This window comes from Dreissena polymorpha, chromosome 5 (genome assembly GCF_020536995.1).
Source record: "Dreissena polymorpha isolate Duluth1 chromosome 5, UMN_Dpol_1.0, whole genome shotgun sequence".
In the NCBI taxonomy this organism is placed as follows: Eukaryota; Metazoa; Mollusca; class Bivalvia; order Myida; family Dreissenidae; genus Dreissena; species Dreissena polymorpha.
In genome coordinates this window covers 125,824,866-125,846,780 of record NC_068359.1, presented here as the reverse complement: position 1 = coordinate 125,846,780, position 21,915 = coordinate 125,824,866, and the positions used below count along the sequence as shown (strand labels likewise).

Below are 21,915 nucleotides of genomic sequence, written 5' to 3'. Positions count from 1 at the left end.
GTGACTCACGGTATTTCATTTACTTTCATTTATTCAAAACTGCACCCACAGCCGAGCGTTGGCACCCGCTATGCGGTGCTCTTGTTTGATTTAAGGGACTACAAATGCGTCTGAATGGTTAAGGGTTCAGTCATTCATACTGATCTCATGTTCCAGCTGGACCAGCTATGTGACCAGTTCCGGGAGGAGTCATTCCTACTGATGGCCTGCTTAGGGGACGGCAGCCTCTCACATGTAAATATAAAGTTTTTAATGTATGCAAATATGTAAAGGAAGCTTATCTGTACAAAATTCTCTTATAAATACCAATTAATTGACATTAATAGTTGTCTGCATACAATGTATCTCTGGAAATAAGTATATTTATCACTTTTAATCATTGATATTCTTAATTATTTGATTTTTTATGCCCCCAAAGAAGGGAATATAGTGATCGCACTGTCTGTCTGTCCGCCTGTCTTTCCGTCACACTTTGCGTTTAGGTTTAGAAAATGCTCAAAACTCCTATGTTGCTTCAGATGTAACCTTCATATTTGGTATGCGTGTGTATATGGACAAGGCCTTTTCATACGCACACAAATTAAGACCCCTTTGACCTTGACCTTGAACTTAGGGTCCGCGTTTAGGTTTCAAAATCTGCGTTTAGGTTTCGAAAAATGCTCATAACTTCTATATCGCTTCAGATGTAACCTTCATATTTGGTATGCATGTGTTTATGGACAAGGCCTTTCCATACCCACACAAATTTTGACCTCTTTGACCTTGACCTTGAACTTAGGGTCTGCATTTAGGTTTCGAAATCTGCGTTTAGGTTTGCAGGGCACTTCTACCATGGAGCAGTAATGTTTTCATATTGAAATTTTATCTTAAAGTGACTTTATGCGGTCAACAGGTCAAAAGAGTTAGTAAAAATGTGGTAAGTGACCAATTATCTGCAGTCCATCTTGCTACCAGTGTTTATAAAAAAATATATATTATATTCATGACTGTCCCTGAGTCCTCTAAGCCAAGCGGAACTGTCTTTTTATTAGGATTGGAGTTAGTATTCGTGTGTCGTATGAATTGTGTCTTTGTGTCTTATGAATGAATCTGCACTAAAACTAAATTTAGATTCACATCGTACATGCATGATCAGTTGTCAAACAAAAGTACGGTTGATATTCAAATGCATTATTTTTCTCTTTCTGGGATATTGTTTTAGTATGTTGATGCTGCATTAACAAATATAAGTGTATATGAAGTGAAAACACCAAAAATAAACAACGGATGCAATAGACACCTATAAACAGAGCATATACTGTTAGATGCGCATAATGTCACTTTAAGTGTCTAATTTCTAATACCAAATAGTTACATCTGTCTGATAAACCGTATTTTAAAGTTAATTATTCTCTTGCGATTTCATTTTGTGTTTTTTTTCACTACAAACTTATAAAAAAAGTTTAGGTCTGTAAACATATTCCTTCTTTCTTCAACTTCTGTGACCCTTAGAAACCCTTGCTTCAAACTACTGTCTAACCCACTGGTACGCTGCTTAAATGCTTGGTTTGTGGATGGAACGTGTCAGTATTACCGGCCAAGTCCTGGAAATTTTCACTTGCACTTATTGCACTTTCTAAAAGCGACAATTAGTAGTACTGACAAAGAAATTAGTTATTGCAGATTTCCCAGACCCAAGAACTGGTTGTTTCTTAGATCTTATCATGCTATCATGATAAACTAAAGCAATTTTTGTTAGCAGATATATACTGTATACCAAAAATATGAAAGCAAATATTGGATGTGAATAAATTAAATGTGTTTGTGATGTTAATTTATAGTCTCTGTTTCGAAAATAGTGAAAAATCTTTTAACTACTTGTCAACAATTAAATAAAACAAATAAACAAATTGAGCAAACCGTATATTGCTTTAAAGCCACATGTAAAGGTAATAATCAATTATCTACTATAATTAGGGGACAAAACGCAACACCATAATTGACCCACATTCACTCGTGAATCTTTCACACATCTTTTGTTAGCCCCTCATGCACACACATAGCCAGTTAGCACTTGTGTGTTTTGATTGGTCGTTTGCCAAATGCACACAATATTCAGAAGAGCTTGCAAGAGCTTGTGAAATGTTCAAGCGTCACGGCAAAATGATAAAAAACAAGCGCTGCTACATAAATGATTTTGAAGTCAATGCACTGAGAGACCGCTGTGCTTAAACCAACTGAAGTCAATGCACTGAGAGACCGCTGTGCTTAAACCAACTGAAGTCAATACACTGAGAGACCGCTGTGTACACTGAAAGACCGCTGTGCTTAAACCAACTGAAGTCAATGCACTGAGAGACCGCTGTGTACACTGAGAGACCGCTGTGCTTAAACCAACTGAAGTCAATGCACTGAGAGACCGCTGTGCTTAAACCAACTGAAGTCAATGCACTGAGAGACCGCTGTGCTTAAACCAACTGAAGTCAATACACTGAGAGACCGCTGTGTACACTGAGAGACCGCTGTGCTTAAACCAAAAGCATGGATGTACCATAATAATGAAAAGTTATCGTTTATCTTTACTGCTTTTAATATTATTGTTTCTTTTTTGAAATAGTTGTTCCTCACTGGTCTTATTTTGTTTAGAAATTTTATTATGCCCCCCTTCGAAGAAGAGGGGGTATATTGTTTTGCTCATGTCGGTCCGTCCGTCCCTATGTCCGTATGTCTGTATGTCCGTATGTCCGTCCACCAGATGGTTTCCGGATGATAACTCAAGAAGGCTTAGGCCTAGGATCATGAAACTTCATAGGTACATTGATCATGACTGGCAGATGACCCCTATTGATTTTCAGGTCACTAGGTCAAAGGTCAAGGTCACAGTGACCCGAAATAGTAAAATGGTTTCCGGATGATAACTCAAAAATTCTTAGGCCTAGGATCATGAAACTTTATAGGTACATTGATCATGACTCGCAGATGACCCCTATTGATTTTGAGGTCACTAGGTCAAAGGTCAAGGTCATGGTGACTTGAAATAGTAAAATGGTTTCCAGATGACAACTCAAGAACACTTATGCCTAGGATCATGAAACTTCATAGGTACATTGATCATGACTCACAGATGACCCCTATTGATTTTCAGGTCACTAGGTCAAAGGTCAAGGTCACGGTGACTCAAAATAGTAAAATGGTGTCCGGATGATAACTCAAAAATGCTAATGCTTAAGGATCATGAAACTTTATAGGGACATTGATCATGACTCGCAGATGACCCCTATTGATTTTCAGGTCACTAGGTCAAAGGTCAAGGTCATTTGAAAAAAAAGTAATGAGCTATTGTCATCACCTTGGCGTCGGCGTCTGGTTAAGTTTTGTGTTTAGGTTCACTTTTCTCATAACGTATCAAAGCTATTGCATTCAAACTTGGTACACTTACTTATTATCATGAGGGGACTGGGCAGGCAAAGTTAGATTACTCTAGCGTGCATTTTGACAGAATTATGTGCCCTTTTTATACTTAGAAAATTGAAAATTTGGTTAAGAAAAAAGTACACTTTTTGTGATTGGGAATAAAGCCGAATTTCGGCTATAAAATCGGGCCAAAACAAAACCCTGCCTAGGATCATGAAACTTCATAGGTACATTGATCATGACTGGCAGATGACCCCTATTGATTTTCAGGTCACTGGGTCAAAGGTCAAGGTCACAGTGACACGAAACAGTAAAATGGTTTCCGGGTGATTACTCAAGAATTCTTAGGCCTAGGATAAGAAACTTCATAGGTACCTTAATCATGACTTGCAGATGACATCTATTGATTTTCAGGTCACTAGGTCAAAGGTCAAGGTCACAGTGACAAAAAACATATTCACACAATGGCTGCCACTACAACTGACAGCCCATATGGGGGGCATGCATGTTTTACAAACAGCCCTTGTTGAATTTACATTTCTGTTGTATTATTGATTTGGTTATCATTCTTGTATACTACTTACATGTGGCGTTACTTTATTTAGGATTGTATGCATAAAAGACGATGTACATATGTATTAGTGTTAATAGACTGTTTGTTCTGTCATTTCCTCTCACAGCTGCGGTCCAGGGCAAGCAAGGGCTTCCTGAAGGCCCACAAAGACATCAAGTCACAGTTCCTGGAACACTGTCTCACACGTAAGAGAACCCTTTACCAGCAAAGTGAAAGTGGCCATGTGCAACCAGCATAAAACCAGATAAGCCTGCGAGTAGCTCGCATTATGTTCAGGTTTTATGATGTATGCTGCTTTTTTATGCTCCCCGCAATATTTTCGGTGGAGCAAAAAGCTGCCAGTTTGTAGTTCCTTACTTCCTTCCTTCCGTCACACTTATGTTACAGTTTCTCATAGCACCTTCAATACTTTACCTATCTCTTTCATATTTGGCATGTACGTACCTTGCATGGACTTCTACCTTTTGATGAGGTTTGAGCACACTGGGGTCAAGGTCAAGGTCACCGAGGCTAATATTAGATTTTTCTGTCACACTTTTGTTACAGTTTCTCATAGCACCTTCAATACTTTACCGATCTCTTTCATATTCGGCATGTATGTACCTTGCATGGACCTCTACCTTTTGATGATGTTTGTTGTCACTGGGTAAGAACAAGGTCACAGAGGCTAATTATAGATTTTTCCATCACACTTTTTTGACCGTTTCTCATAGCATCTTCAATACTTTACAGATCTCTTTCATATTTGGCAAGTAGGTACCTTGCATGGACCTCTCGTAACCTTTTGATGAAGTTTGAGGTCACTGGGCTCAAGGTCACCGTGGCTAAAAATAGATTTTCTGTCACGCTTTTCTTACATTTTCTCATAGGGCCTTTAATACTTCACCGATCTCTTACATATTTGCCATGTAGGTACCTTGCATGGTTTGAGGTCACTGGGCTCAAGGTCACCGAGGCTATAAATATATTTTCTGTCACGCTTTTGTAACAGTTTCTCATTGCGCCTTCAATATTTTTCCGATCTCTTACATATTTGGCATGTACATACCTTGCATAAACCTCTACCTTTTGATGAGGTTTGAGGTCACTGGGGTCAAGGTCAAGGTCACAGAGGCTAATAATAGATTTGTTTAGGTGGTTATTAATACATAGATTGACTAAGCGCATTATCGGGGAGCATCCATCAGTTCCACTTATTCTTGTTAGGGTTTGAAATGAAGCCTTTCAAGCTTGAATCTATTAAGAAAGGTCTTAAATTAAATGAGCTTTTCTAAGGGACTACAAATGCCTTAAAATGCTTCTCTAAGTGGTAGAGGGATAACACTCTGTGACAGTTGGCCCAACTGAAGATATAAATTGTATGCACTCACATCATAACAAACCGGGATACATATTATTGCAAAATCATTTATATTCATTGGCACAACATTTCGTGGTTTTGGTGGTTAAAAATATTGGCAATTTCTTGGACAAGTAAAGTACAAATTTGGAAATTGCAATGGTCAATCAATGATGAGCACTTGACAGATGTCAGCAATAAATCATGTGGGGGAGTCGCTATTGAAGATGGCAATTAAATAATCAATTGTTACAAAAAAACAACCAAAGACAAATAAATATGGTTTAATTTCTCTCTAACAAAATCACAAAAACTTTTAAAGTGTTTATCTGTCGTTGTCATTTACTGTCTTTAATCAGCCATATTGACGGATACAAAAGACAGAATCCTGAAAATACAAACTTTGTATTAACAATTAGCGCTTGTCCTTTCTTATCTACTTAAACAAAGTTTGCGCTATCGATACAGTTTTACTTAAAAGAGTTTAACAGAATGTCAAGAGTCAGCTAAGTGCACATTGTAATGCGCTTTCATTATTGAGGTATCTGAATTGTACGCTTTCATTATTGAGGTATCTGAATTGTACGCTTTCATTATTGAGCTATCTGAATTGTACGCTTTCATTATTGAGCTATCTGAATTGTACGCTTTCATTATTGAGCTATCTGAATTGTACGCTTTCATTATTGAGCTATCTGAATTGTACGCTTTCATTATTGAGGTATCTGAATTGTACGCTTTCATTATTGAGCTATCTGAATTGTACACTTTCATTATTGAGCTATCTGAATTGTACGCTTTCATTATTGAGCTTTCTGAATTGTACGCTTTCATTATTGAGCTATCTGAATTGTACGCTTTCATTATTGAGGTATCTGAATTGTACGCTTTCATTATTGAGCTATCTGAATTGTACACTTTCATTATTGAGGTATCTGAATTGTACGCTTTCATTATTGAGCTATCTGAATTGTACACTTTCATTATTGAGCTATCTGAATTGTACGCTTTCATTATTGAGCTATCTGAATTGTACGCTTTCATTATTGAGCTATCTGAATTGTACACTTTCATTATTGAGGTATCTGAATTGTACGCTTTCATTATTGAGCTATCTGAATTGTACGCTTTCATTATTGAGCTATCTGAATTGTACACTTTCATTATTGAGGTATCTGAATTGTACGCTTTCATTATTGAGCTATCTGAATTGTACGCTTTCATTATTGAGCTATCTGAATTGTACACTTTCATTATTGAGGTATCTGAATTGTGAGCTTTCATTATTGAGGTATCTGAATTGTACGCTTTCATTATTGAGGTATCTGAATTGTACGCTTTCATTATTGAGCTATCTGAATTGTACGCTTTCATTATTGAGGTATCTGAATTGTACGCTTTCATTATTGAGGTATCTGAATTGTACGCTTTCATTATTGAGGTATCTGAATTGTACGCTTTCATTATTGAGCTATCTGAATTGTACGCTTTCATTATTGAGGTATCTGAATTGTACGCTTTCATTATTGAGCTATCTGAATTGTACGCTTTCATTATTGAGCTATCTGAATTGTACGCTTTCATTATTGAGCTATCTGAATTGTACGCTTTCATTATTGAGGTATCTGAATTGTACGCTTTCATTATTGAGGTATCTGAATTGTACGCTTTCATTATTGAGGTATCTGAATTGTACGCTTTCATTATTGAGGTATCTGAATTGTGAGCTTTCATTATTGAGCTATCTGAATTGTACGCTTTCATTATTGAGCTATCTGAATTGTACGCTTTCATTATTGAGGTATCTGAATTGTACGCTTTCATTATTGAGGTATCTGAATTGTACGCTTTCATTATTGAGGTATCTGAATTGTGAGCTTTCATTATTGAGCTATCTGAATTGTACGCTTTCATTATTGAGCTATCTGAATTGTACGCTTTCATTATTGAGCTATCTGAATTGTACGCTTTCATTATTGAGGTATCTGAATTGTACGCTTTCATTATTGAGCTATCTGAATTGTACGCTTTCATTATTGAGCTATCTGAATTGTACGCTTTCATTATTGAGGTATCTGAATTGTACGCTTTCATTATTGAGGTATCTTAATTGTACGCTTTCATTATTGAGGTATCTGAATTGTTTGTGTGGATTACTTAAAATAATGTCATTCTTGCAAACAGCAATTTTATCTATACAAAATTGAGCATAATTGTTTGTCTGGAGTCGTGGATTGTTCTACCAACAAAATCCATTGAGAATGTATGTCACATGAAAAATTGTGCTTTTTATGCCCCCTGATCGAATGATTGGGGTATATTGTTTTTGGCCTGTCTGTCTGTCATTGTATGTGTCTGTTTGTCATTGTATGTGTGTGTCTGTCCCAAAACTTAAACCTTGGTCATAACTTTTGCAATATTGATGATAGCAACTTGATATTTGGCATGCATGTGTATCTCATGAAGCTGCACATTTTGAGTGGTGAAAGGTCAAGGTCATCCTTGAAGGTCAAAGGGCAAATATTTGGCTTCAAAGCGGCACAGTAGGGCCAAAAATAAGGTCCGTTTCTTGTCTCCTTGGAAAAAAAAACAGGGTCGGTAGGTAGGGATTTTTTTGGGGGGCTACTAGAATGGAAGGCTACTAAAGCTAATAATAAGAAATACATGTATATATATGCTTTGTTTTCTTGATGTTACATCTTATATGAACAAAAATTAACATTTTTTATATATTTTTTTTTTGGCAACCCCAATTTAAAGTTGTGGGTCGGTGATGATTTGGGAGGCACGGTCGGGCAACCAGAAACGGATCTTTTTTTTTTGGCTTAGGGGGTATTGTGTTGATTTGGGAAACACGGTTGGGCAACCAGAAACGGACCTTTTTTTTTTTTGGCTTAGGGGGTATTGTGTTGATTTGGGAAACACGGTTGGGCAACCAGAAACGGTCTTTTTTTTTGGCTTAGGGGGTATTGTGTTGATTTGGGAAACACGGTTGGGCAACCAGAAACGGACTTTTTTCTTTGGCTTAGGGGGTATTGTGTTGATTTGGGAAACACGGTTGGGCAACCAGAAACAGACTTTTTTTGGCTTGGGGGTATTGTGTTGATTTGGGAAACACGGATGGGAAACCAGAAACAGACCTTTTTTTTTTTGCTTAGGGGGTATTGTGTTGATTTGGGAAACACGGTTAGGCAACCAGAAACGGACTTTTTTTTTTGGCTTAGGGGGTATTGTGTTTCACAAACAGGGCTCTTGTTCAGTCTGCTATAGAACAAGTACTGAAAGAACAAGTGTGACCTCTATATGACCTCAATGTGACCTCTATGTGACCTCTATATGACCTCTACACTCAAAATGTCAGTTTAGAACATGGACATATTGCTTTCCATAAATAGGTGAGCATAAGAAGTCAAAAGAGACGAGGGCTTCCCCCATTAAGCGTCAAGACACCTCCACCGCTCACAAGCGCCAGAAAGTGGCGCACTCAACCCAAATTCAGGCTTGTAAATCAAAGGTGACAAGTAAGATTGGTGAGGAACAAATAGAAAAAGCTGAACAGCAGATGTGTCCAGGTCCCAGCACACATCCAGCATTACAGTACAGTAAGTCTTGCTTCTGTGTTTCTTATTGGGGGGGGGGGGGAGGGGGGTGGAATTGTCAAGGTTTTGACAATTTGATAAAAAAAATTACCTTTTTTTGGGGATGAAATGAGCTCTTTATTTTGGGCATTGATATTTCTCAACAATTGTTATTCCAATTAATACATTCAAATTGTCAATGTTTTTTGTAATTATTAATTGCCTCTTTAAAAAAATGGCTGATGATGAGTCACTTTGTTCATTCAGTTTTAACATTCTGGCATTTCAGTCTGAGAGCCCTCTCTTAAAGCTCTGGTTTTGAAATCCTGGAACAGTTTACCCCTCCAATTCACTTCCAGCTTAAAATCACTGTGGTGTTTTGATATCCTGGAACAGTTTACCCTCCAATTCACTTCCAGCTTAGAATCACTGCGGTGTTTTGAAATCCTGGAATAGTTTACCTCTCCAATTCACTTCCAGCTTAGAATCACTGCGGTGTTTTGAAATCCTGGAACAGTTTACCCTCCAATTCACTTCCAGCTTAGAATCACTGCGGTGTTTTGAAATCCTGGAACAGTTTACCCTCCAATTCACTTCCAGCTTAGAATCACTGCGGTGTTTTGAAATCCTGGAATAGTTTACCGCTAAAATTCACTTCCAGCTTAGAATCACTGCGGTGTTTTGAAATCCTGGAACAGTTTACCCCTCCAATTCACTTCCAGCTTAGAATCACTGCGGTGTTTTGAAATCCTGGAATAGTTTACCTCTCCAATTCACTTCCAGCTTAGAATCACTGCGGTGTTTTGTAATCCTGGAATAGTTTACCTCTCCAATTCACTTCCAGCTTAGAATCACTGCGGTGTTTTGAAATCCTGGAAAAGTTTACCTCTCCAATTCACTTCCAGCTTAGAATCACTGCGGTGTTTAGAAATCCTGGAACAGCCCGTCTGTAGATCTGCCGCGGAATCATATGGAATTCTACGGAAATCGTTAGATGGAATTCCGTGGAGTATTGGCACTAACTTTCCATCCGATTCCATGCAATCAATGGAAAAGTGAAAAAAAACAGAAGAGGGACTTCATATGGGATGGAATTCCATAAAATGCCGTGGAATTCCATAGAATTCCGTGGCATTCCATAGAATGCCGTGGAATTCCATAGAATGCCGTGGAATTCCATGGAACGCCGTGGAATTCCATGGAACGCCGTGGAATTCCATGGAACGCCGTGGAATTCCATGGAACGCCGTGGAATTCCATGGAACGCCGTGGAATTCCATGGAATGCCGTGGAATTCCATAGAATGCCGTGGAATTCCGTGGAAAGCTATGGAATAAAAAACTGGAATATATATAAAAAAAACATATTATAGATTAAAGGTATTTTATCGATTTTGAAAAACAAATGTGAATGTAACTAAAGGTTTCATTATAGAAGTTAAACAAGAACAAGATCTGGCATCAATCATTAACCACACACATGCAGTCACAGTACATATTCAAAAATGAGTGGTTTAACATTTTCATAAAGTACCAATTCTCTTAACCACAGGCATTCATGCACACATTCAAAAACACATCCATAAACATGCACGCATATACAGGTGAGAAAAGAAAAACATATAAAAGGCACAATATAAAACATAGAAGTAGAATTTTACATTTCTCTTATAACAAGTATACTTCCTTTCTCACATAATTATGCTCATAAACACACACAATTACATGCACACACACACATCACACACAACATATATTCTATTACATGTTTAACAGTTTGTGTTATGGATAAATATAACAAAAATAATAATATCTTTCACCCTGTGTTTTTGTACTTTACAAGTAACAATACAGTTATTAAAGAACAAGCAAATTCGTTGAATTGATATCCCCTGCAAATATGCTTCTGGACACAAAAGTGTTATATTTGACACAAAAAAAAGCATATTTTTTCAAGATAAAAAGGGCCATAACTTCGTTATTAACAGAATGTGTGCAATACCATTTGGCTTGCATCATCCTGTTATCCATATATATATATATATATATATATATATATATATATATATATATATATATATATATATATATATATATATATACCCATACCAAGTTTCAATGAAATCCGCCAAAGCACTTGCAAGATATGGCTCTGGATGGACAGACGGAAAGACGGACGGAAAGACGGACGGAAGGAGAGATGGACAAGGCGAAAACAATATCCCTCCGCCTATGGCGGGGGATATCAAATGAAAAGGCGAACAAATAAGACAAGGATGTTTAGTAATTGTATGGGCATTGTTATATGAAAACTGTATATGAATATAAAGTCTCACTTAAAAAAATATTGATTGATGTTGATCCATTTTTGTGCGTGTGTTTCAATTTTTTTTAAACGGCAATTTCTTCTTCTGTCTGTATTCTTAACTTCAAATAATTCAAGAATATGTTAAATTTTGGAATACATTTCTTTATTTTCATATTGATTATGACTACTTTCATCACAATGATAATAAAATTGAGAACTTCACTGTGTAATTTAATTTCTGTATTTCCAAGGAAAGCATTTCAACTTTTTTTACTTCTGGATGGCTTAAGCAGGTCTCTTAGCACAAACTTAATGGTGTCCTTTGTGGTGGAGGGCCATTTTTCCTTGATGACTTCTACAAAAGAGAAATATATAAAACAAACAATTGAATGGTTAATAGTGCTGTGTTTTTCTTATGGTGTTGCATTAACCAAATACAGTAAGGAGACTTATTTAATACACTTTTAATTATATTGCATACAGGCTGTAGACAAGTTCAGGTCCAACAATTGTTAGGCCTGATCTTGGCAACAGCCTGTTTGTATTTAAAACAACATTTCTTTAAAAAATATTGTCAAATTGACATTTTGGCATGCAAAGTGTTAAAATACATCATCATTAATTATTCACCAACTTTCTGGGAGAGAAATAGGGCTGTTACGATTCACCGGTAAATTGGTATATCGCTATGCATGTTGTTAAAAAAATCGCACCGCGGTACGGCGTTGTTGCACCAGTTTTTTAAATCTAATTATTCTTATATGAATTAAGAGGATAAATACATAACATATTTCTATATAATAATCGTTTGAAGGTCTATCAAATTGATTAAGTTGTGTTGATCACCTTTTGTCAGGTTATAGTAAGAAAATGATTGTTCTTATTCATTACAGTCTCTAGTCATACCATGATACCAATGTTTTCAGATTATGAGAGTCTAATTAAGTTGTAAAACATGTAATTCTGCTGTTCTTTTTCACAGATCAACATTTTGTTAAATATTGCGATACAGTGTTGCCGCATCACGATATACCACGATACGCTCACGGCGTATCGTGACAGCCCTAGAGAGAAATATAAAAGCTTAGAAAAAATTGGTGTGAAAAAAGAGCAAAATGGCATAATTGTTATGTTACTGGATAAATCTGAAAAACTGGATAAACCTTTGTAAAAACAAAATGAACAACATAAGATATCTTTACCAAAAACAAGTTTGTGTACCTTCCAAAAAGATAATCTTCTTCTGGTCTTCTAGTGCTGGTCGCCTCGTTCCGTCCTTTGAAATGCCCCCTGAGAGGCTTCTCCCCCTTATCTCCTCCTCTGTAAAGATTTTTCGAAAGACCATCGCCGTTCCTTTCTTGAAGTCTTTGCATTCATCTAATAATTCCAAAATTTGGCTCTGAAATTGTATTGTAAATGCCATTTTTTATGTACCACAAGTATTGCAAGGAAATCTCTTCAATGTTAAGAGATGAGAAAAATGAGCAGTCGTGCAAAGGCTTGGGCAAGGGACCTATTTCCTTACAGAGAAAGTACTGTATGCTTATCAGTCTGAACAGATCATTTGCTATTAACTGTATTTAAATTTAGGCTAACTACACTTTCTGTCCAGAACAAGTCATACATTTTTACTTAAATAACACTCAAAGTAATTTTTTTTTAATACCTCAATAGTGATACACTCTTGTATACCATTAACTCATTCAGCAGTGGTGACGCCTAGAGTTGCCTTTTGCTAATAAAGTATACCCTGATTAGACAGCTGCTCAGGAGCTGTCTAGTCAAGATATACTTATTTTGCCTAAGAGTACCCAAAGAATAATTGATTTTCTTCGTGCCAAGATAAAAAATTAGGAAAATGGCAAAAGTCATGTTAGCATTTTTAGGTAATGTATATTAAGATGATGTCAAAGTTAAAAAACAAAACAAAAAAACAAGGCTGAATGTGTTAAAACAGCCATCATGCTTACCTTCACATAACCATTGTAGCTCGGTTCTTTTCAGAGATCTGAAAACAACAAAAACAACACATGTTTAGCCATTTTTTTTCTAATCATGGTCTTCTTTGTGTGTAAACATTTTCATAGTTGCCAGAACAAAACCAACCTGGCCCCCAGGTTTTTTTTCAGGCTTTTTCAACCTTTCTAACTTTTAGCCATGCTTAAATACCATTTGATAGGATTTGCCCTTAGTTATGATTTTAATTTAATAATGACAATTTCAGCATTTGTTTTATGTAAATGTAATTTAAAAAAACAAACATTTTTAATAGACTATGCATGAAAGTTGTGCAATTCAAGCATAACAAGCTTCAGAATTATCCTATTAATCACATTTGCGTACTTTGCTTGTGGCTGAAGTTTCTTCTTCTTTTCCAACTGATTGTTCGTCCTCTTGACTATCAGGCTTGGAGAATGCTGAAGTACAGCTAGATTCGAATTGGCTCAGCACTCCCCTCGGGCTAAATGTTGGAGCTGGGCTCCTCAATGCATGAATCTGAGTGCTGTGTAACTTCATTTGCTTGAGAAAAAAAAATACATCAAAGTTTGTAATGCTTTTATACCTATTTCAATTCAAGTGCAACACTTTCATTACCAATGTAAAACCTAACTTTCCCACACTGCAAAATGTCTAATAGAACCAGTCAACAGTTGTTTTGCACTCCCAAAAAGGAAAATGGTTGCTCTTGGCTGATGCAAAGACAATTAGGCATGGAAAATATGTCTGTTTCTGGGAACTAAAAAATTTTGTAGGTAGGGTCAGTCTGCATGTTATTTTTATTGTTGTTGCTTTGAAAAGTTTTCAATACAAACTATATAACTGTCCAATATTTACTCTTAAAGGTGGATATCAGCTTTATACACTCATCGAACATATGAAAATGAACATGTCTATACAAAAATTATGTTTTTGATATTTTCCTACATTAAAAAAAAATCATGAAAAAAACACACTTGGGGTCAGGGTGTTTTGCTGGGTAGGGTTGGGTTCTCCGAAACAAACATATTTTTAGGCAATATTAGGTCTCGGTTGTATCAGCACACCACATTTGTGATTCAGTCATTTTGAGGCAGACGTTATTAATAATATTGTCTACCCATTGAGTAGTCACCTTTTGAAAATGAAGTCTATCCTGATCAGACAGCTACTGTACTGTGTAAGAGCTATTAAATTGAAGTATACTTAAATTTTCCTATGCATGTGCTTGTTTTCAAGTGTGCTAAAATCAATGTGCTAATATGGAATTGAGAGCAAACATTAAAAGCATACATTTTAGAAAGAAAAGAAGACCTTTAAATGCATAATTGACCCATACCTCTAACTCACTCCAAAGTATGCCTGCCTGGTATTCCAGATAGCCCACCCTTGACTGGAGGTCCTGGTTGTCTCCTTCTAGTCTCTCAACCCTTGACTGAAGGGCTTTGTTATCTGCTTCCAGTTGCTTTATAACTGTTTCGTGGTTTTGAGGCTTGGAGGAGCTTGATTTATTATTTTGTCTTGGCGATTTCCTTGGCGTCATTCCTGTTGAGTTTAACAACTTTAAACTGTCTCCCAGAAGCTGAGAAGATGACTGACTGCTGAAAGAAAGCACATAATATCGAGATGTTTTGGTTTAAGTTTTTTTCAACTGAAAATCAGGGATAAGCCTTTGTAAATCACATAATGCCTCCTCTTTTTATCTTTGATGTGACCTTAAATTTAACAATTAACCCATTCAGCCCTAGATGTTTTTAAAAGAACATGTTACCTGATGCGCAAAACCAATCAAGCTATTTTCACAAATTTTATCTTGACTCGAAGAAAATGTTTATTCTTAATGTACATATATGCAAATTAAGTCTACCCTAATTCTATTCAGTGTAGACTTTATTTGCAAAAGACGACTCGGGTTGTCTCATGGGCCGAATGCATTAAAGGTCATTATATTGGTATGGTTAGAAAGTCAAAAGAAATGTGTAATATTGTTCATATAATAAATCAACAGTTTAATGCAATGTTAGAGTTTAACATAGACAATCAGACAAGGCCATTGCTATAATGAGCCGGGATTGATGTACAAGGTCTTATATTTTCCACCATTAAAGATTTTAGTTGTCAATTTTACAGTTATAGTTTATAATGTATCATTTTCACTACAAGGGGTAGCTGGCCTTTCCATTGGGAAGAAATGTTACAATATATTTACCAAAAGGGGATTGGAGAAATCTGCATAATTTTAAGAAACTTTCTGATGGGAAGCGGCCTTTTAAATGAAATTTTCTGAGGGGAAGCAGCCATTAACAAAGAAAGAAAAATAAGCCCTGCATTATGATATAAAATTCAAGAAGGATAATTTATTGTTCTTATTGACACCTTCAGACAGGGGTTGCGAAATCAATTGTCCATGTTGCCCAGCTAGTCCCAAAGCTTGTATAGACAAGTGAAATAATACTGACATTTACTATATAACTATTGTACGGACAAGTGCACAGCATGACTTTGCATAAACAGACAGTTCATTAAAACTAGATTTTGCAACCCCTGCCCTACTTCAGCATAATTTTTATTGTTTGCCCTACAACAGCTTACTTTTCAGATTGATCAATTTCAGTCTGTTCAATCTCCATTTGCACATGGAAGCTGGCCAATGCTCTGTCTTCAGCATCAGATTGGAGCACCTGGTTTGAACGAGAAGAAAATTAATCATATCTCACTGTTTTGAAATATGTCATTGACAAGATTCTTCAGTTTGTTTAGTTTTGGAAATCTGAAATGCACATGGTTTGTTTTACCCATAAAAAGAAGAGTTCCACTGCCCTTTATATTGTTACAGGCAAGGCAGTTTGGTGTATTATACATATAGCTTCAATGCACCATTCTTAATAACTTCAGGCAGTCAAATAATACATAGCATATTCAACTGTCTTATGATACTTTCTTAACCAGTAAGAAATTTCATTTAAAACCTTATTTACTTTTTTAATAAGGGCGATTTTCCTTTAGTTGAATAGCAGTTTTGAAAATCCTACTTTTTTTGCTGTCTTGATTTAATGCCTCTGGTAATCACACAGAAAAATATAAATGTTTATTACCTTTGGATTTCTCACTTCATAAGGGACTATCGAAAGTTTCCGTCGCACAGCCTTTGGTTTCACAACAGTTGGATTCTGAAATGTTATTTTAACGCTTCTATTGTTTTTCCGTTTTAAATAGATGTGTTTGTATGACACCACTTTGTCCTCCAAGCCACTTTAAAACATTATTTCAAATAATGAACTAAACATGTCACCACTCACAGTTAAGATCAACATATGCATGCCGTACATTAAGATGTACATGCCAAAAATGCAGATGTACTTAATCAAAAGTTAAGATCAACGTTAATTTTGCTAACTAACCAATCAACGAACAACAATCAGGCAGATACAACACGCTCTCCAGTATGACTAGGGGACATAAGTATTCTTTACACTATCTATTACAGGAATTGTTTGTCCGAAATTGAAAAAGCCTTATTCATTAAAGCAACTGTTAAAACACTGTGGTTAATCTTGAGCAAGTGCAAACTGAAAACAGCTTTTTCAAAACAATAGAGTTACATATGGGAAAAGTAAAGATTGATTCCAAAGCCTGAAATCAGGTGCAGGCCTTAAAAATTCAAGGCATACATTATGTTAATACTTTTGAATAAACATGAAAACTACCTTCACTTCCTTTGATCCATTGCCTGTTTGTTTCTGATTGTTTGCATCTGCTGCCTGCAACCACATTATGAAACATGTCTGTGAGATTTAAAGTGCCATTTAACATCAATATTCAGAGCATCAATATAATTTGTTGGAAGTTTTCCCTAATTCACTTAGCCCTGAAAATATTAAGACAATATTGATACCTCATGAATATCAATAAGCTAAATTGTCAAAATAATAATTGCTATTTGATTGATTTTTTTATTATAGCAGATACAAATTGCATAATTTTGGGACTGACATAAGCAGAAAAAGGAAACCCTAATTAGCCAGCTCATATGGGAGTTGTCTAATCAGGTTTACTTTATTTTCAAAAGAAGGCCAAAGGGCCTTTATGAAAAATGAAAATTCAAACATACCATGATTAACAGGCATTAAAATGAGTCTATTGTACTATGTCAATGCTATCTACTGTGATAACCAACAGTCAAAGAAGAAAGCAGATTTGTGTATCTGATCTCTCCTAAAATTACTCTCTAATTATAATAGGGCATTTACTTGGCCAAGAGTTAGCAAAAATTGCTGCTTATCAACAAAACAGAACTAAAGGTTTACCTTTGATACTGTCTCCTCTAAATTGTCAGAGCTTGATGCTGTCTCCTCAGAGCTCATTTTTGGCAATCCATTTCCTTCCTGTAATCATATTCAGACCTATGAGAAATAGTATATATATGAATAGGTCATAATTATATAATAATAACAAGAGCACCGCATAACGGATGCCACGCTCTGCTTCTGATGCAGTTTTGAATAAATGTGACCTTGACCTTTGACCTAGTGACCCAAAAATAGGTGTGGTGTGTAGAACTCATCAAGGTGTAAGTGTAAGCAATTTGATTTTAGAGCCATCGTTCAAACCTTAACAAAATGTTAAGGTTTTAGCACGATGCGAACGTTGGACAGCGAGCTGGCTTTGACAATTCCTCGGGTTTTCTCCAAAAACGCTGTGCTTATAATAATAATAATAATAGTAATATAAATAATAATGTACTATTTGGTCCTAATGGAACCCTGTTAATGAAGTTTGGTATTGCCATGTTATTAAGAGTTACTATTGTTGACTAGAGTATCTTCTTTCTTGACAAATATCAAATTATCAGATTCTTTATGTACTATTGTATGCAGAATTTGACATATACTCTATAGAGATAGACATTCCCAGGTTAGGAACGGGTCGGGTTTAAAAGTAGTTTGTGTGCCTTATTAGCCTGACTGGTCTAGTAAATATTTTCTAAGCAGTCCTCTTTTTAACCAATTTTGCCAGTGCTGATCTAGTTCTCATAAAGTTAATGCCAAACCCTGGAACAAGCCATACAAACATGTGGCACATAAGAATTCCTTTAAACCCAAAGTACCTCTTTCCACATATTTATTCCATTGTTAAATCAAACTGCATTATTTAACTTACATTTTCATGACAAGAATCTCAGGTATAAAGCTGTCTATGAGGGTAGAAAACATCTGAGGCATGCTCAAGAGCTTCTCCAGATCTTTCTTCTCAGCTTTATCTAATAAAATTATACAGGAAAAATCAAGCTTAATGTAAACTGGTATTTGTTTTTGTAAATTTATAATAATACAAAATATAATAACAAATGTTTTTAATAATATAATAATGTTTGTTTGGCAGTTGCATTTAACATTAAATATCGATTTACCTCCGATCTTTCCGATAATGGCGGGTACAACACCAAATGACCCACATCTCGCCTTAACTACATCTCCTACTCTGTAATCGGTGTATTCCTTTCTAGGTTCAGTTACAGCGGAAATATTCATAACATTTCCTGTGATTGGATCGTCTTTGTACCAAATAAAAAGAGCATATAATATTTGAAGACATCTTAAATTTTGTTTAAATGAGAAACAGCCTTCAAAACTTGAAAAGTCTGCCGAAATGCAGCCTGACACTACCTCCTTTAATTTGGTACTGAGGCAGCCAAGATGTGTGATCTATAAGAATAACTGTTAAAACTGTATACAATTTAATCACTAGTCATTGAGTTCAATAACCCATTTATGCCTAGCGTCTAGAAAAAAGGCCTTGGCAAATAGTGCAGACCAAGATGAGACGCTGCATGATGCAGCGTCTCATCAGGGTCTGCACTGTTTAATGCGTGCAGACCCAGATGAGACACTGCATGATGCAACGTCTCATCAGGGTCTGCACTGTTTAATGCGTGCAGACCCAGATGAGACGCTGCATGATGCAGCGTCTCATCAGGGTCTGCGCTGTTTGCTTAAAGAAATTTCTGTAAGAAATATTCTAAATATAGAAATAAATATACTAGGACATCCCTAATTTGGAAGTAAATTGATCCAATTGAGAAGAATGTTAGAGTCCACTAGGCTTGAATGGGTTAATAACACAACACTTTATTAATATTTTAGATTGTATTTTATTTTTATTTAACACAAGTTTCATAATATCCAAAGTAAGCAGTTTTTACTTTTACACTTAATATTTAGTTGTTCACTTATTGCTGGTCTTAATACAACTGGCCCTAAAATCCCTAAAAACTGAGAATTTCTGAAGAATATGGTGTCTGTATTATTTCAAAGAGATATAGCAGTGACAATTTGTTGTCGGATTAAACTAAGGAGAGAGCCTTACTGTAAACATAACCCGCTATCTTGAACTAATTAATAAAGCCAATTAACTTAACACTATCATGTGGTCAGGTATAATGCTGGTGAATTACTCGGGAAGGGAAATAGCGACACTTGTGACTGCTTTTATGAAAAGCAATATTTCTAGACATTCATGGTGTCGTAGGAAGAACTGGTAAAGAAAATAACTATGGATCATCCACACGAAGAGAGGTAAGCAAGTAGTGTTTTACTTTGTGTATTTCTTAATATAATCAATTGTGTTATGCTAATTTGAGCATTTCAGAAAGAATTATAATACTTTTCTATTTCTTAATGTAATAAATTATGTTACGCTTATTTGGTGAATTTCAGAAAGAAGTATAATACGTAGCCCTTTTGTTAACTGATTTTAGCATAAGATTAGAACCTGCATACCTGAACGAAATGTTCAGCCTGGAATTGAGACGGAATTTAAGACAGTTGCGCCTGGAAAATTGTTGATTCCATCCATTATATATATTAAATACAGTGATTACAAGATAGAATAATTTCTACTTGGAAACATTAGGCGGAAATGGGATAGAATTTAGGGCGAAATATACACATGATGCGGAAAAGATTTCTGAGCAGTAACTAGACTGGGATGGAATTTATTTCTGGGCAGAAATAACAGGAGAATTTGCGAATGATTTTGAAGGAGGGGGTATTACGAACTACTCCAGTATATACATAGCTCCTTAAGCTGCTGATGGATTGACGGACATTAAGTGGTCACAAAATCTAAAAAAAAACTTTGACAGTTGCATTTTGTTTTCATGTTGTTTTGTGATTTTATTTATTTCCAGATACAATCAATCATAAAACAAACCTTTTTGCAGATGACACAACATACATACACAATTGATGGAACAATTAACTCATTCACTGCTTTAATAAACGCAATAAAGACTTAAGTGAAATTATCTGGCTTAAAACTAAATACCCCAAAATCAACAGTAATGCGTGTTGGTTCACTGAAACATTCACTAATTAAATTTAAGGAATACAAAAACATTATCTGGACCTCTGAATGTGCTACAGTACACTCCACGCGTTTTCCCCAAAAAATGCGCTCACTCCGCGTTTTTTTCCTGCTAGCGAGTGTTTATGCGGAGTTTGAAAGCGAGGTAAAACGCGCCATTTCCCGGGGCATGTAATTCTTTAGCCTAGTCGGTAAATGCAGACAATTTCTGTTCTTATCAGCGGCGGCTGCTTAACACCGCATTAGCAGTGTGCTACTGCCGAGCATGCCAAAAAATAAAAACATTGTCATTTAAAATTGTTAAAATACTGTGGCTTATAAAAATAAAGATAATTGTATAAACAATTCATATATGTTTTTATTCACAGGTACGTCGACAATATGAATGAATATACCTCATGTAAAGCGTTATGACTAATTAATATTTAATTCATAACACATATAACACCAAAATAAATGTTCCGTTTAATTTATAAATGAGAATAATTGTTTGTAATCCGAAACGCGCTTCCGATTTTTAATGTTAACACAACATTTACAAGTGCTTCCAATATACAGTCATCATGTATATTCCCGACAAAAGAGCGGGAAAAATATGCTGCAATGTACAAGTTCAAGGTTTATTCGTGAAAAGCTTGGAAAGCGTGCGTGTATTGATTTTTTATACAAACTTTGTAGTGCAGAGAACACTGAATTATGTTGATTTCGGTTTAAAAGTTCTTTGGTATTTTTTAACACAATTTCATCGCCAATAATTGTATATTTCCTCCAAAAATAATCTTTATTGTTATGGTATTTTAGTATAGTAATTATTGAAACAGTTATATTATGCAAACGCCGCGCTTCGCAAAATTTTCTTAATTAATCTCCCTTGGCGTTACTGCACGCGGCGTGGTGGAGGGAAATTGGGGAAAACGCGTGGAGTGTACTGTAAAAGACTTAATTTCTATTTCACAAATGACAAAAATCTTGATATGGCAAAAAACATTCAATAAGATATAGACACTTTTACTGCATTATGTCTTTAATATAATGTTAAATTACCGCAAAGATAACTGGCTTGAGCATTCATTTTAAATGTTATAGGTAAATCACCAGCCAAAACAGATAATACTGTAAAACAATATAACTATAATAAACACAGCATTATAAGAAAACAATACAAAGTAAATATAAGAACAAACCTGTGTTGAGTAGTTAAGAGCATTATAAAAAGTTCCATCATAACTCACTGAATCACTCTTTTCAGCCTTTTTTACACACTGAATGTTGACTTCCACATTTTACTTAATTATTTCAGAATGTTCTTCAAAGTAAGATTAATTCATCACATGATTAAAACTTCAAATTAAAAAAGTCCAATCATTGCTTTGAAACTGCAT

General features: G+C 35.6%; 2 protein-coding genes and 2 long non-coding RNA genes across 4 annotated transcripts in view; 1 reads left to right on the top strand and 3 right to left on the bottom strand.

Moving 5' to 3' along the window:
• Nucleotides 1-9,837, top strand: part of LOC127831617 (myosin-10-like) — a 57,213-nt gene extending 47,376 nt beyond the window's left edge. Inside the window, exons 15-18 of the mRNA XM_052356596.1 lie at nt 157-234; nt 4,074-4,152; nt 8,702-8,903; nt 9,729-9,837. Coding sequence (XP_052212556.1) covers nt 157-234; nt 4,074-4,152; nt 8,702-8,903; nt 9,729-9,837 — 468 coding nt within the window. The remainder of the gene's footprint in view (nt 1-156; nt 235-4,073; nt 4,153-8,701; nt 8,904-9,728) is intronic.
• A 413-nt stretch (nt 9,838-10,250) lies between these two features.
• Nucleotides 10,251-13,188, bottom strand: LOC127882388 (uncharacterized). The gene is made up of 3 exons (XR_008050520.1): nt 13,162-13,188; nt 12,413-12,590; nt 10,251-11,546 (listed from the first exon to the last, which is right to left on the bottom strand). It is a non-coding gene; the product is annotated as an uncharacterized LOC127882388 (long non-coding RNA).
• Nucleotides 13,189-13,516: 328 nt separating this feature from the next.
• Nucleotides 13,517-17,547, bottom strand: LOC127831616 (uncharacterized). The gene is made up of 6 exons (XM_052356594.1): nt 17,476-17,547; nt 16,876-16,929; nt 16,264-16,338; nt 15,761-15,849; nt 14,508-14,769; nt 13,517-13,711 (listed from the first exon to the last, which is right to left on the bottom strand). The coding sequence occupies exons 1-6, from the start codon at nt 17,530-17,532 to the stop codon at nt 13,517-13,519; spliced, it is 732 nt and encodes a 243-aa protein (XP_052212554.1). The 5' UTR covers nt 17,533-17,547.
• A 782-nt stretch (nt 17,548-18,329) lies between these two features.
• On the bottom strand, nt 18,330-21,915 carry LOC127880569 (uncharacterized). The gene is made up of 3 exons (XR_008049587.1): nt 21,718-21,915; nt 18,579-18,722; nt 18,330-18,428 (listed from the first exon to the last, which is right to left on the bottom strand). It is a non-coding gene; the product is annotated as an uncharacterized LOC127880569 (long non-coding RNA).